Source organism: Bombina bombina, chromosome 7, assembly GCF_027579735.1.
Source record: "Bombina bombina isolate aBomBom1 chromosome 7, aBomBom1.pri, whole genome shotgun sequence".
NCBI lineage: Eukaryota > Metazoa > Chordata > Amphibia > Anura > Bombinatoridae > Bombina > Bombina bombina.
Window position 1 is genome coordinate 98,759,282 of NC_069505.1, and position 14,051 is coordinate 98,773,332.

Consider the following 14,051-nt stretch of genomic DNA (forward strand, 5'->3'; position numbering starts at 1 on the left):
CAAACTGATTTTAGAGGCAATGCTGGCAGATTTACCTGAACACTATTTCATTTGCTAATCCAGCTGTATTTACTTCTCTGGAGTCTCACCCAGAGAGCAAGAGTGCAGCTTTGTAGATTATTATCTTGGAATATCATATCTTCCATTTACATAGCTTTTAAGCCCTTTATCTGCAAGCGTCTGCTGTGGTCTGAATATGTCCCTTTCAGGAAACACAAGACTAATTCCTATATGTGCAACTCACTGTATCTTTTAATCACACAAATAGATAATAAACAAAATAAACTGTTTAAATCTTTAGAGAGAAAACCCCCCAATAAGTATTGCTTTTCCTTTTCTTGCTGCTAGTTATTTTCCAGCTGTACCATAACTCCCAACTGTTTATGGTATGGTCTTCAGCTCTGCAGTGCCCTTACCAAGCCAACCTTAACACACCCACTGATCCCCAGACATGACCAATAACTTCCATAACGCCACCTTTCTGAGCATAACCCCGCCCCTGCTATGTATGGCCTTGCCACCGATAACTGGTGGGCTACTGCCCACAAGCTCTTAAAGGGACATTGAACCCAAAAATTTTCTTTTGTAATTCAGAAAGAGCATGCAATTTTAAGCAACTTTCTAATTCACTCCTATAATCAATTTTTCTTCGTTCTCTTGCTATCTTTATGGGTTCAGTACTCTGGACAGCACTTTTTTTATTGGTGGATGAATTTATCCACCAATCAGAAAGGACAACCCAGGTTGTTCACCAAAAATAGGCCAGCATCTAAACTTACATTCTTGCATTTCAAATAAAGATACTAAGAGAATGGAGAAAATTTTTATAATAGGAGTAAATTAGAAAGTTGCTTAAAATTTCATGCTCAATCTGAATCACGAAAGAACAATTTTGGTTACAGTGTCCCTTTAACCTACCACATTCTGGGAATCATCCGGCTGATGTTGAAAGGTACGGTGAGTCTCTTATCAATGGCCCCAGTAATCTCCCATTTAAAATGACCGACGCATTTTTGTAAAATTGTGTTTGCCCCACTCACCCTAGAGACTAAAAACCAAATTCTGCCTGGATCTTTTAATTAGGGGGCCAGCCCCCCTAATTTAATGCCTAATATTTCTGCAATTATGTTAGATCTAACAAAATAACTTGACCTATCAAATATCTATCAAACGTAATAACTTTTTGTCCAATTTTTTGTTAAGAGGGGCTGATGATGGGTTAGCCCCAGATCAAATAATTGTTAATACAACTTCTTGTATGTAGATCTAACTAAAACAACAATTGCTCAAACCTTGATCTAACAAAGATCTAACCAAATGAATGAAGTTTGTTTTAAAATTTAGATTTTGGGGACTAACCTAGCTGAGGTGCAAAAGTGACATGCATATAAAAGGGGCAATACTTAAATATGATAATTATGAGGGGGGGGGGTTGTTAAAGGTTTTTTTTTTTTTGTTTGGCATATTTTTTGTTTAATTATAAAAAAAAACCCTCTAATTGTTCTGTAGTGGGTAATTTCCTTAGACCATCTCTCAGCACTAAGTCATATCTAAAAGATGGTTGCCCAATAAAATGGGCTTTATTGCTTAAGTGTTACTCAATGAAAAAGGGAAATCAACCAATCTTAAAAAGGTGCAGCTCAACTTAACTGGATAAAAAGAATTAAAAACAGTTCCACTCTTCATTACAAAGTTATTCAGTAGATTCTTATTTTATAGGGTGAGAGAAGGGTGCTTAAAAAAAAAATATGACTGTACTTTTAGAAAAGCTTAACTGCAATAATTTTGCACATCGCTTGTGAGCACCAATGAAGTTAGCCTGCTGTAAAATGTATCAATTTTTATTTTTTTCAGATTATCAGTTCAAAACTGAATGCATTTTGAAACGGTCTAAAATTAGTTACACAGTATTGGAATTTATCTAATTATTGTTACATCAACATGTTGCTAAGTAGAGCTCCACCTTTACAACATTCCTATTCCATTCCTATTCCATCTTGGTATTCTTTGTAGTTAAGAGCCATTAAAAAAACAAAAACAAACAAACAGTGATAGGCGATCCTTCAAATTATGAGAGATTCACTATTTACATACAACAGGCAGTAGCAACCTTTCTTCCCAGAATCCTTGTTTTTTATTGCTAAGGCACTCAAGCGTCAGGTTACTCATATAGTAACTCATCTCGAGGATGCCTTGACATCTTTTAGATTCCATTGGCAATTTAAGAGACAAACATATCTCTGACAATGCTAGGACAGGCCAAAAACTCATGTACCTAGATTATCGAGGAACTCTCACAATGACATGTTTACAAGGAGTCATTCAGCAAATGAACTAGACTGCTCCAGCACTAATGTTGTCTTAAGGCCTTTATTGACCCTATCAACATCTTGTGATGGGTCTAGCTAGGCAACATCTGAATGAATCTAGGAGATGATACCAGTTCTTGAGAAGATCAAAGATTGGGAAGTATTCCTGAAATACATGGTATTTCTTAATTTGTAGAGATTCTGTCTCGTACGAAACAGGGCAATTTGTTTACCACCCGCCCCAATTATTATCAAACCCCTCTTGTTGTTCCTCCAGCTCACAGTAGGGACTGCAAAACACAACTAAAATTCACATATTGCCCTATTAATGCAGAACCAGTGGGCTTTGTTTAATAATACTTTATCAGTGGTTGAGTCCAAGAACAATAGTCAACTATATATGGGAACCTGAGAAGCGAAAGGATCCCGCATAAAATAAACCAGGCCTCTAAAACAGGCCTTTCAGGATGCAAATAGTGGCTAAATAATTCCTTCAGGAGAATCGGGTCTAAAATAAGCTTCTCAAGGACAGTCTTTCCAGCAAAGTGACCACATTTTTCACCACACTTTATGTGCCAAGTAGGCAGATTAAAGTTCAATACCACAGTCTCTGCCTTTGTGGTACTACAGGCCAGTCAAGATAGGAAGGATCCTGAGACCTTATCTTCATCCCAAATCCAGCAGCAACAGCTACCTATTGTTCTGCAGTTCCTCTCTTAGCCACGTTGGCAGTGTCTGACCCATTTTGTAAAGAAGCTTGGAGAGTTTGATGTTATGGTCCCTATAATAGTCTGTAAGAAAGGATCGGGAATCTGAATCCATATCAGGGTACTTCCTTCCTTTACATTTTCCTAAGCACTTGGTTTTCCCTCCCTCCAGCAGTTGGCACCAAAATCCTTTCTTAGGGTCAAACGCCAGGGTTTTGTGATAATCCATAGCATTGGTTACTCCCAAGAATTTCTGAACTGCCTCCATTACATTAGCGGGCTCAGTGCGCAGCAGCTTGCCATCTAACACCAATATTTGGTTTGCATGGAAGTAGTTCAGCCAACGCTCTATGTGGGTTGCATTCCATCCTGGGACAAGGCACCGGTTCTGTAGGGCTCGTAGCTTTGGAGGTGCACTGGCACCAGCTGTGATCACTTCTTGAAAAGTATATTTTGTAGCCACAGGGTCATCGTGGGCCCTCTGATGCTGGTACCAGGAGTATGCACGGTCTGCAGGATTGATGAGGATTGTGATGACTTTTGCTTTTGGTAGCAGTGCTGCAACTCGCCTTGGAACAACTTCTGAATCAAAGTAGTTGGCGCTTTTCTCAAAGTAATAATCGGAAGTGGTGTTCGATGGTATAGGAAAAAACTCCATGTACCAGTCAATTCCCTTGTGGTAATTCTGGCCATTAAAAAACTGGATCTCCTCAAACGTCTCTGAGCTAGGGTAGTTACTGCTCAGGTCTGGATGCATTCCAAGGAAAAGGTATAAAGCAGTGGTGCCAGTTTTCTGAGGTCCTATGATGAGTAGTTTTGGGAAACGGTCACAGGTCTTCTCTTTGGACCAGATATCTTTGTGTCTTTTATCCTCACATGGATCCTGCCACAGGGGGTCCTTCTCCTCAGGAAAGATCTGGAAGTATTTGTGTGCAAGCTGCACAGGAGGCAAGGTCTGCAGCTTCAGATTTGTCCAGGTGTTCAGAAACTGTACCAAGTGCTTGAAAGTGTACAATCCCAGACGATCGTTGCCATAATTAGACAGGTGGGTCATGAAAATGCTGATAGGGTTTAGTAGTACGGTGAGGAAAAGCTCTCCTCCATTTATGATTTTGTCCAATTCAATAGGCCCTCCAGGATATTCATTATAAAATATGGTATGTGTGAAGAGTCCACAGGTCTGACGAGGTAGAACCATAATCCCACTGTGGATGAAGCCCCTACGATATCTAGCAGGTTTTAGGTGAGGGTACTCTTCCGTGCTTGTAACCTTAATCCCCCAAATTTGCTTCCAGGCTTCATATAGTTGGACATGAATGGGGTAAACTCCTGAGTGATGAGGGGCCACAGCATAGCCCATATCGGTAGGTATGCCATGATCAACAGCAAACTTCCTGTTCAAAGCCATCTGCTCAGCGAGGACCGATTGATTATGAAATAAATTAGGCTGCATATGACTCCACATATGTGGGAACCACCAGAATTGCTTCACATAGGACAACAAAAGGTCATCTCCTTCATCCTCTGCATCTGTGCCTGTATGGAAAAACTTTCCAGAGAAGCCGAGATTGAAAGTGAAGTTGGGGATATGAGATCGTAATTCATTTTGTGTGTCATAAAGTGCCTTCACATCTTCCACTTTCATCCGAGTTCCTTCCTTTCCAACAAAGATATCATCAATATCCACTAGCACATACCGGTTTAGAGGCAAAGATAATCTTTTGCCAGTTAAGAATGAGACTGCATCCACAAAGACTAGCTTGTGCAGCCAAAAGTTTAAATTATTTCCAAAGAGAACTCTTTGTATTCCATCATGTAGTCCCAGGTCCTGAACAACAGTAGTGTGGAGAGCTGCGTCTACGCTCAAGTGAGGTATAGTCTCTGCTGACTTTGTCTTGGCTAGGAGAACAGGTTCATAAGTGGAATGATTGGACTGGAAGACGGTCCAGTCCTCACCAGGCAGATCCCCTTTTTCTACCTGGTTGGGTCGAGTAATGTACAAGAGTGGGGATTTCGGATTGATACTGCAGTCTTTAAGTCCCAAATTTGAGTGAAGGTAGAGTGAGAAACCTTTAAGCTGAGCACTCAGTAGACTGTTATCATTAGCCTTGAAGAAACCAATGATTCCCACTCCATACTCCACACAGTATTTATCTAGCAATTCTCGGTTCCATGCATCAAGGTTAACATATTTCAGGATATTTTCATACACAATTAGTGCAAAACGTCCCCGGTCTTTATCTGTGAGAGTAGGCATATCACCCTTTCCTGGAGCAATCTCTGTCCGATATTTAAAACGACTTGATTCCAAGATGGCCACAATCTCCTGCCCAAGCTGGGAGTAGAGGCTTTCCACAAAGACAAGCACAAGAGGATCAGTACGGGAGGAGTCCACAGGCCTTAAAGGCTTCATAGGTAGCAGACGAGAGGGGCTTATTTTGAGGTCATCACAGTCTAGGGACTGAGCCTCATTTCCTGATGGTTCCAGTCCCCTTTTCCAGCCATAAAGGTAATAAGCTGAGATGAAGACACTCAGAAGACAGAAGGCAAAAAGAAGCAGCAGCACCAGTTGTGGGCTTAATGGCCTCCCGAACCTGCGTGGCTTCAGGGACACGCTCATGGTCCTCATACCTTCCTAAGAAGAGTAGCACAAGGTCACACAAACACGTGCCCACACTTCTTGACTATGCTTTGAGTACCCTTAACTCAGCCTGTTCATGTCACCATGGCACGTCCATCCAAAATCCAATTTCAGTATGAAACAGGTGTGACGGCTTAGTCGATGAAGTGGTTCTCCGGCAGTGTGGGGGAGAAGAGCTGCCGGAGGAGGGAGTCTTAGATGTAAATAGCTATTGAGCATCCTTTGTGGGATCAAGACTGCAACAGATTTTGATTCTGTATGTGAATTTCACTAGCTGCCATACTCATGGCTTCCAGGAAGCTTCAGGCGCTCGGGCCCCGATCCCCGGTCTCTCCTTGTTCCCTTTCCCTCCCGTGGTCTGTCCTTGCTCCCTTTCCCTCCCCCGGCCTGTCCCTGAGCTAGGGGAAAAGGCTTTCACAGGGCTGCTAGGGAAAGCCAGCGCCTGCCGTTTATTTTTGTTTTGAAGCTAAGAGGCAGTGCAGCTGGAACTTAAAGGGACACTGAACCCAAATGTTTTCTTTTGTGATTCAGATAGAGCATGCAATTTTAAGCAACTTTCTAATTTACTGCTATTGTCAATTGTTCTTCGTTCTCTTGCTATCTTTATTTGAAAAAGAAGTAATCTAAGTGGGTTTTTTGGTTCAGTACTCTGGACAGCACTTTTTATTGGTGGATGAATTTATCCACCAATCAGCAAGAACAACCCAGGTTGTTCACCAAAAATGGGCCGGCATCTAAACTTACATTCTTGCATTACAAATAAAGATACCAAGAGAATGAGGAAAATTTGATAATAGGAGTAAATTAGAAAGTTTCTTAAAATGTCATGCTCTATCTGAATCACGAAAGAAAAAATTTGGGTTCAGTGTCCCTTTAAGGCCTGATTACTCACTGGCTGTCCTTCTACTGCTTTATTGGTGGACAGTGAGGTGCTTTACAAGCAAAACATTGAAACGTGTTTTTCTCAGTCTGTTTAATTGTAACTCTTAAAGCCTGAAGAAATTGGATTATTGTTGAATAATAATATTAAGTCCTTGGGGTCTTCCTGCAATATCTAATATGGTGTATGATTTTCTGTCAGCTACAAGAAGGGTTTTCAGCAATAATTACATTTTTATTTTTCATCTAATATTACTAATACAAGATTTTGTTTTGGGGCTTGTTCCTGATCTGAATCAGCTCAGTTTTAAGGTTAATTGAAAGTCCAAAGTCAGTAGGTTGTGATCTATACAGCTAATCGTAGTATAGGCCTGAAGTTGTTCACAACTTTAACCCTTCTATCTCTGACAGGACAAACCGGCATAATATATGCAGCATTGCTACTAACTCATATAAATATATTTGATAATAAGTTTGACTGGAGGATTAATTATTAGCTTGAAATCTATCTAGAAACCTATGAACACATAGAAGATGGTGACCACAGACTACAACTAAATGGAGGCGTTACAAGATCTCCCACATGACATGAGTAGTTACAGAAACCTGATATGGAGCTACAAACAAGACTGTCAGGGTGCCTGGCATTAAATGGAGGCGTTACAAGATCTCCCACTTGACATGAGTAGTTACAGAAACCTGATATGGAGCTACAAACAAGACTGTCAGGGTGCCTGGCATTAAATGGAGGCGTTACAAGATCTCCCACATGACATGAGTAGTTACAGAAACCTGATATGGAGCTACAAACAAGACTGTCAGGGTGCCTGGCATTAAATGGAGGCGTTACAAGATCTCCCACATGACATGAGTAGTTACAGAAACCTGATATGGAGTTACAAACAAGACTGTCAGGGTGCCTGGCATTAAATGGAGGCGTTACAAGATCTCCCACATGACATGAGTAGTTACAGAAACCTGATATGGAGTTACAAACAAGACTGTCAGGGTGCCTGGCATTAAATGGAGGCGTTACAAGATCTCCCACATGACATGAGTAGTTACAGAAGCCTGATATGGAGTTACAAACAAGACTGTCAGGGTGCCTGGCATTAAATGGAGGCGTTACAAGATCTCCCACATGACATGAGTAGTTACAGAAACCTGATATGGAGTTACAAACAAGACTGTCAGGGTGCCTGGCATTATATGGAGGCGTTACAAGATCTCCCACATGACATGAGTAATTACAGAAACCTGATATGGAGCTACAAACAAGACTGTCAGGGTGCCTGGCATTAAATGGAGGCGTTACAAGATCTCCCACTTGACATGAGTAGTTACAGAAACCTGATATGGAGATACAAACAAGACTGTCAGGGTGCCTGGCATTAAATGGAGGGGTTACAAGATCTTCCACATGACATGAGTAGTTACAGAAACCTGATATTGTGCTACAAACAAGACTGTCAGGGTGCCTGGCATTATAAGACTGCGGAGCTGGACAGCATACACAAGAGGAGTCTGTTAGTAGGGGAGTGTCTGGATCTTCTGCTGAGCACTGCACACCCACGAGGGCCAGAGTTCAGCCGCTTGACAGCATTGGATATTGTGGGGTACAGAATTTAGTTGTTGCCCTCTGGTATGTGAGAACTGCAAGGTTTACACACACTGGGCCAGATTACAAGTGGTGCGCTATTTCACTTTTGCTCATGCACAAACAACGTTAGAAGTAAACTCTTAACGTGCGCAGGATAGCACACACATTACAAGTTGAAAGTAAAATGTTTGCACGTGAGCGAAAGCCAGCACATGCTAACTTGAGGACATTGGATATCGCAACCGCAATAACTTTTTCTCCCCATAAACTTCAAGGGAGTGTGCAAACTGAACAAAAACACACCTATCTGTTGCGTGTTAACCTGACACTGAGTTAGACTAACTGCGCTAAACTGAAGGTAGTTATAAATATTTTACATTCCAATGTTCTTCACATAGAAGGAAATGTTCTATTTATTTTTTAAATAGTTATATATATATATATATATATATATATATATATATATATACATAGAACATTTTCCCCTATGTGAAGAACATTGGAATGTAAAATATTTACAGTACATACACAGTAAAACACATTATTAAATATAAACATTTGTTTAAATAATTTTTCATGTTTTCAGGTATTTTACTGAAAAGGGCTCCAATGTGTGACTGTGTGTGTGTATATATATATATATATATATATATATGTATATATATATATATATATATGTGTGTGTGTGTGTGTGTATACATTTGTATATATGTGTATATGTATGTATATATGCAAATACACATGTATAATTATATATATATATATATATATATATATATTATATAAATATATGCATATACCTATTTAGACATGTATATGTATATATATATATATATATATATATATATATATATATATATATATATACTGTACATATATTTATATATATATACACACACACACACACACACACACAAAACAATGTGTTAGTGCATAAAGAATATGTGAAATGTCCTTGTGAATATCCGGTTCAATCGGCCCCAAGTGAAGGAATTGCTGATTGTATCGAAGGCTTTTACCACAAAGGAAAGATATATATATATCTTGCACTGGTGAATTACCGTTAAATAATCAAATGAAAAGAGAGGTAAGTAAAATACTCACGTGAGTTTGATCCCCTATATAGGATTTTTATTCAGCATCATTTATATTTCAGTATTATACTGTTTTATATATATTTTTAACGGTTTGATCATTATGCATATTATGTTGTTGAATGTTATATATAAGAGATATTTTTTCATAACATAATGTTAAGATATCATGGAAAATGGACAATTGTTTGTTCAGGGAACACCATAGGTGAACAATTAACTAAAGACCAATCAGAAGTGGACATGGGATTTAAAAGGATCTAAAACAGAAAGAAGGACATCCTTGAGAAAGCCAAAACGTTTATTGGTGAAGCGTACGTTGGAGTTCTGTGTGTGACATCACCAATAAGACAGAGAATTTCCTTCTGAACCTAAAACGCAATTCGAGACATTGTTGCCATTATAACGGTCTGTGTTAAGCAGGGGGTTCTTGCTTGGGTCTGTGCTCATGTAAACCTGGGTGATAAACAATGTTTTAATAAATTGTTATTTTAAGTATCTAGTAGCCCTAACACATTGTTTTTGGATTTTATTTTATTTGTGTTTTAACAGGTTTATATATTGTTGTTTGGCTGATATATATATATATAAAAATTATTGTCCTTTCCAGTCCAACGCCTTGTCATATTCCATATACCTTTTAACCCTTATAACTTTTTTTATTAATATTTATAATTTTTATTAGACATATATATATTAGTGTAACACTTTATTTAATGCATTTATTTTATGTTTGGTGCTACTTTTTATTTAGCTCTAACCCTTTACATGAGGTCTGTAGTTGTTATAACCAGACAAGCACAAATTTAGTTTGCTCTCTTATGGCCGCCTTTACTTTCAACTTGTATTACGTGCACAAGTTAACACACACTATTCAGTATTGTTAGCGCACCACTTAGAATCTAGCCCACTGTTAGGGGGGGAGTGGAGCAGCTACTGATAATTCTTCTGGACGCAGCTTCACTAGAAGAGACATGCAGCTAATGTGTAGTGACTGATGGGAGTGCAGTTGAACCCTGAGGGGTAACTTTGCTGCCTGACACATGCCTTGATAAGATGGCAGAATGCTTAATCGGTCAGCAATTAATTTCCTGTCTGATGGACTCCAGGGTGGTTTTCCTTCAGTATAAGGCACGTTACATGTAATTTGAGGTATTATAGAGATCTTCCACACCACCTTCCCCTTGTAACACATCGGCTTGCATTGTTGAACAAGGGATACACTTGAGACTAAGGAAGTTGTGAGTTATAGCACTCACCTTTGCCTATGTTTATGCAAGCTGCAGTCCAGATATATTCTCTATTTGCATTTTTTATGAGGGCCTTTCAACATGGCAGGTCAATTTAAATTTGTATTTGTATTCAGGGATTCCTGGCTAATATTGGATGGACCTCTACAAACAGGGTTATTTCAAATGCAAGGTTATTTTATAATATACTGATAGAGTAAACATAATCTAGTATTATCTGGCAGTCTGAGGTTACTGATTATTTAATCCTTTGTCAGTTGGTTAGATTCTATAAGAATACTCACCAGTACTTCTATTTCCCTAGTGAAATTCTTTAAGCCACTTCTTACCCTCAAAACAGGATGTCTCGCTAAGGGGCGTATATACTGTATTTTCTTATGGGATGGAGATGCATACATTACCCAAGTGTGTAATGAAATTCACAATTCATTGTTCACTAAAATCATATTTTATCAAAAATGTAAAATTTGTATGTAAATTACACAGGAATAAATCATATTAAATATGCACAGTACACTAGATGTGCAAAAACACATACGGCTAGATTTAGAGTTGGGCGGTAGCCGTCAAAACCAGCTTTAGAGGCTCCTAATGCTGGTTTTGGGCTACCGCCGGCATTTAGAGTCAGTCATTAAAGGGTCTAACGCTCACTTTCCAGCCGCGACTTTTCCATACCGCAGATCCCCCTACGCCATTTGCGTATCCTATATTTTCAATGGGATCTTTCTAACGCCGGTATTTAGAGTCATGGCTGGAGTGAGAGTTAGAAATCTAACAACAAAACTCCAGCCGCAGAAAAAAGTCAGCTAACGCTGGTTCATAAAGCTCTTAACTACTGTGCTCTAAAGTACACTAACACCCATAAACTACCTATGTACCCCTAAACCGAGGTCCCCCCACATCGCCGCCACTCGATTACATTTTTTTAACCCCTAATCTGCCGACCGCCACCTACGTTATACTTATGTACCCCAAATTTGCTGCCCCTAACCCCGCCGACCCCTATATTATATTTATTAACCCCTAACCTGCCCCCCACAACGTCGCCGCCAGCTACCTACAATAATTAACCCCTAATCTGCCGACCGCAAAGCGCCGCCAGCTAAGTTATCCCTATGTACCCCTAATCTGCTGCCCCTAACACCGCCGACCCCTATATTATATTTATTAACCCCTAATCTGCCCCCCCAACGTCGCCGCCACCTACCTACACTTATTAACCCCTAATCTGCCGAGCGGACCGCACCGCTACTATAATAAAGTTATTAACCCCTAATCCGCCTCCCTCCCGCCTCACTAACCCTATAATAAATAGTATTAACCCCTAATCTGCCCTCCCTAACATCGCCGACACCTAACTTCAAACATTAACCCCTAATCTGCCGACCGGAGCTCACCGCTATTCTAATAAATTTTGTAACCCCTAAAGCTAAGTCTAACCCTAACACTAACACCCCCCTAAGTTAAATATAATTTAAATCTAACGAAATAAATTAACTCTTATTAAATAAATTATTCCTATGTAAAGCTAAATACCTGTAAAATAAACCCTAATATAGCTACAATATAAATAATAATTATATTGTAGCTATTTTAGGATAAATATTTATTTTACAGGCAACTTTGTATTTATTTTAATCAGGTACAATAGCTATTAAATAGTTAATAACTATTTAATAGCTAAAATAGTTAAAATAATTACAAAATTACCTGTAAAATAAATCCTAACCTAAGTTACAATTAAAACTAACACTACACTATCAATAAATTAATTAAATAAAATACCTACAATTATCTACAATTAAACCTAACACTACACTATCAATAAATTAATTAAATACAATATCTACAAATAAATACAATGAAATAAACTAACTAAAGTACAAAAAATAAAAAAGAACTAAGTTACAAAAAATAAAAACATATTTACAAACATTAGAAAAATATTACAACAATTTTAAACTAATTACACCTACTCTAAGCCCCCTAATAAAATAACAAAGACCCCCAAAATAAAAAAATGCCCTACCCTATTCTAAATTAAAAAAGTTCAAAGCTCTTTTACCTAACCAGCCCTGAACAGGGCCCTTTGCGGGGCATGCCCCAAAGAATTCAGCTCTTTTGCCTGTAAAAAAAACACATACAATACCCCCCCCCAACATTACAACCCACCACCCACATACCCCTAATCTAACCCAAACCCCCCTTAAATAAACCTAACACTAAGCCCCTGAAGATGTTCCTACCTTATCTTCACCTCGCCGGGTATCACCGATCGGTCCTGGCTCCGAAATCTTCATCCAACCCAAGCGGGGGCTGGCGATCCATAATCCTGCGGCTGAAGAGGTCCAGAAGAGGCTCCAAAGTCTTCATCCTATCCGGGAAGAAGAGGCGATTCAGACCGGCAACCATCTTGATCCAAGCGGCATCTTCTATCTTCATCCGATGAGGAACGGCTCCATCGTGAAGACCTGCAGTGCGGATCAATCTTCTTCCTCCGACGTCCAACTGAAGAATGACGATTCCTTTAAGGGACGTCATCCAAGATGGCGTCCCTCAAATTCCGATTGGCTGATAGGATTCTATCAGCCAATCGGAATTAAGGTAGGAAAATTCTGATTGGCTGATGGAATCAGCCAATCAGAATCAAGTTCAATCCGATTGGCTGATCCGATCAGCCAATCAGATTGAGCTCGCATTCTATTGGCTGATCGAAATTACGTAAAAACAGTGTACGTAATTTGATTTGTATTAGGCGTAATATTAATGTTTAACCATATGCCAGATTCCCCCCCATGTACTTCATCCAATATTGCAAAATTTCACGTAGCAGAAAGATCTCATTATTTTTAGATACGCATTTCTTTGATAATTATACCAAGACTATCCCTGCAAGACTAAACATGCTTTTTTTTAACATATTTTGGTGGCGAACTTTTCATCATTGGGGCCAGATTTTTTTTAAACTTTCAACTCAGACAATAATTTCTAAGAAAGATCAGTCAGTGTTATGACTTCACAGGATGCTGGAAAGGCAAATTTTACCTTGAAGTAAGAGTAACTTGCTTGGGGTGTATTCTACATTTCTGTATGTGAAGGAGAAACACATAAATTACAATATAGTTTTCAATTACATAAGCTGTTTAAAATTCATATTAAAACTACAAAGTAAACTCATTAAAGGGACAATGTACCCAATTTTTTTATTTTGTGATTCAGATAGAGCATGAACTTTTAACCAACTTTCTAATGTACTCCTATTATCAAATTTTCTTCATTCTCTTGGTATCTTTATTTGAAATGCAAGAATGTAAGTTTAGATGTCGGTCCATTTTTGGTGAACAACCTGGTTTGTTCTTGCTGATTGGTGGATAAATTCATCCATCAATAAAAAGTGCTGTCCAGAGGTCTGAACCAAAAAATAATCTTAAATGCCTTCTTTTTCAAATAAAGATAACAAGAGAACGAAGAAAAATTGATAATACAAGTAATTTAGAAAATTGCTTAAAATTGCCTGCTCTATCTGAAGCATGAAAGAAAAAAATTGGGTTCAGTGTCACTTTAAAACTTG

At 38.8% G+C, this 14,051-nt stretch overlaps 1 protein-coding gene across 1 annotated transcript; it reads right to left on the bottom strand.

Moving 5' to 3' along the window:
- Nucleotides 1–2,356: 2,356 nt before the first annotated feature.
- On the bottom strand, nucleotides 2,357–5,659 carry LOC128665926 (bifunctional heparan sulfate N-deacetylase/N-sulfotransferase 1-like). The gene has a single exon (XM_053720200.1). It carries the CDS (start codon nucleotides 5,643–5,645, stop codon nucleotides 3,000–3,002), a length of 2,646 nt encoding a protein of 881 aa, XP_053576175.1. The 5' UTR covers nucleotides 5,646–5,659; the 3' UTR covers nucleotides 2,357–2,999.
- Nucleotides 5,660–14,051: the final 8,392 nt, after the last annotated feature.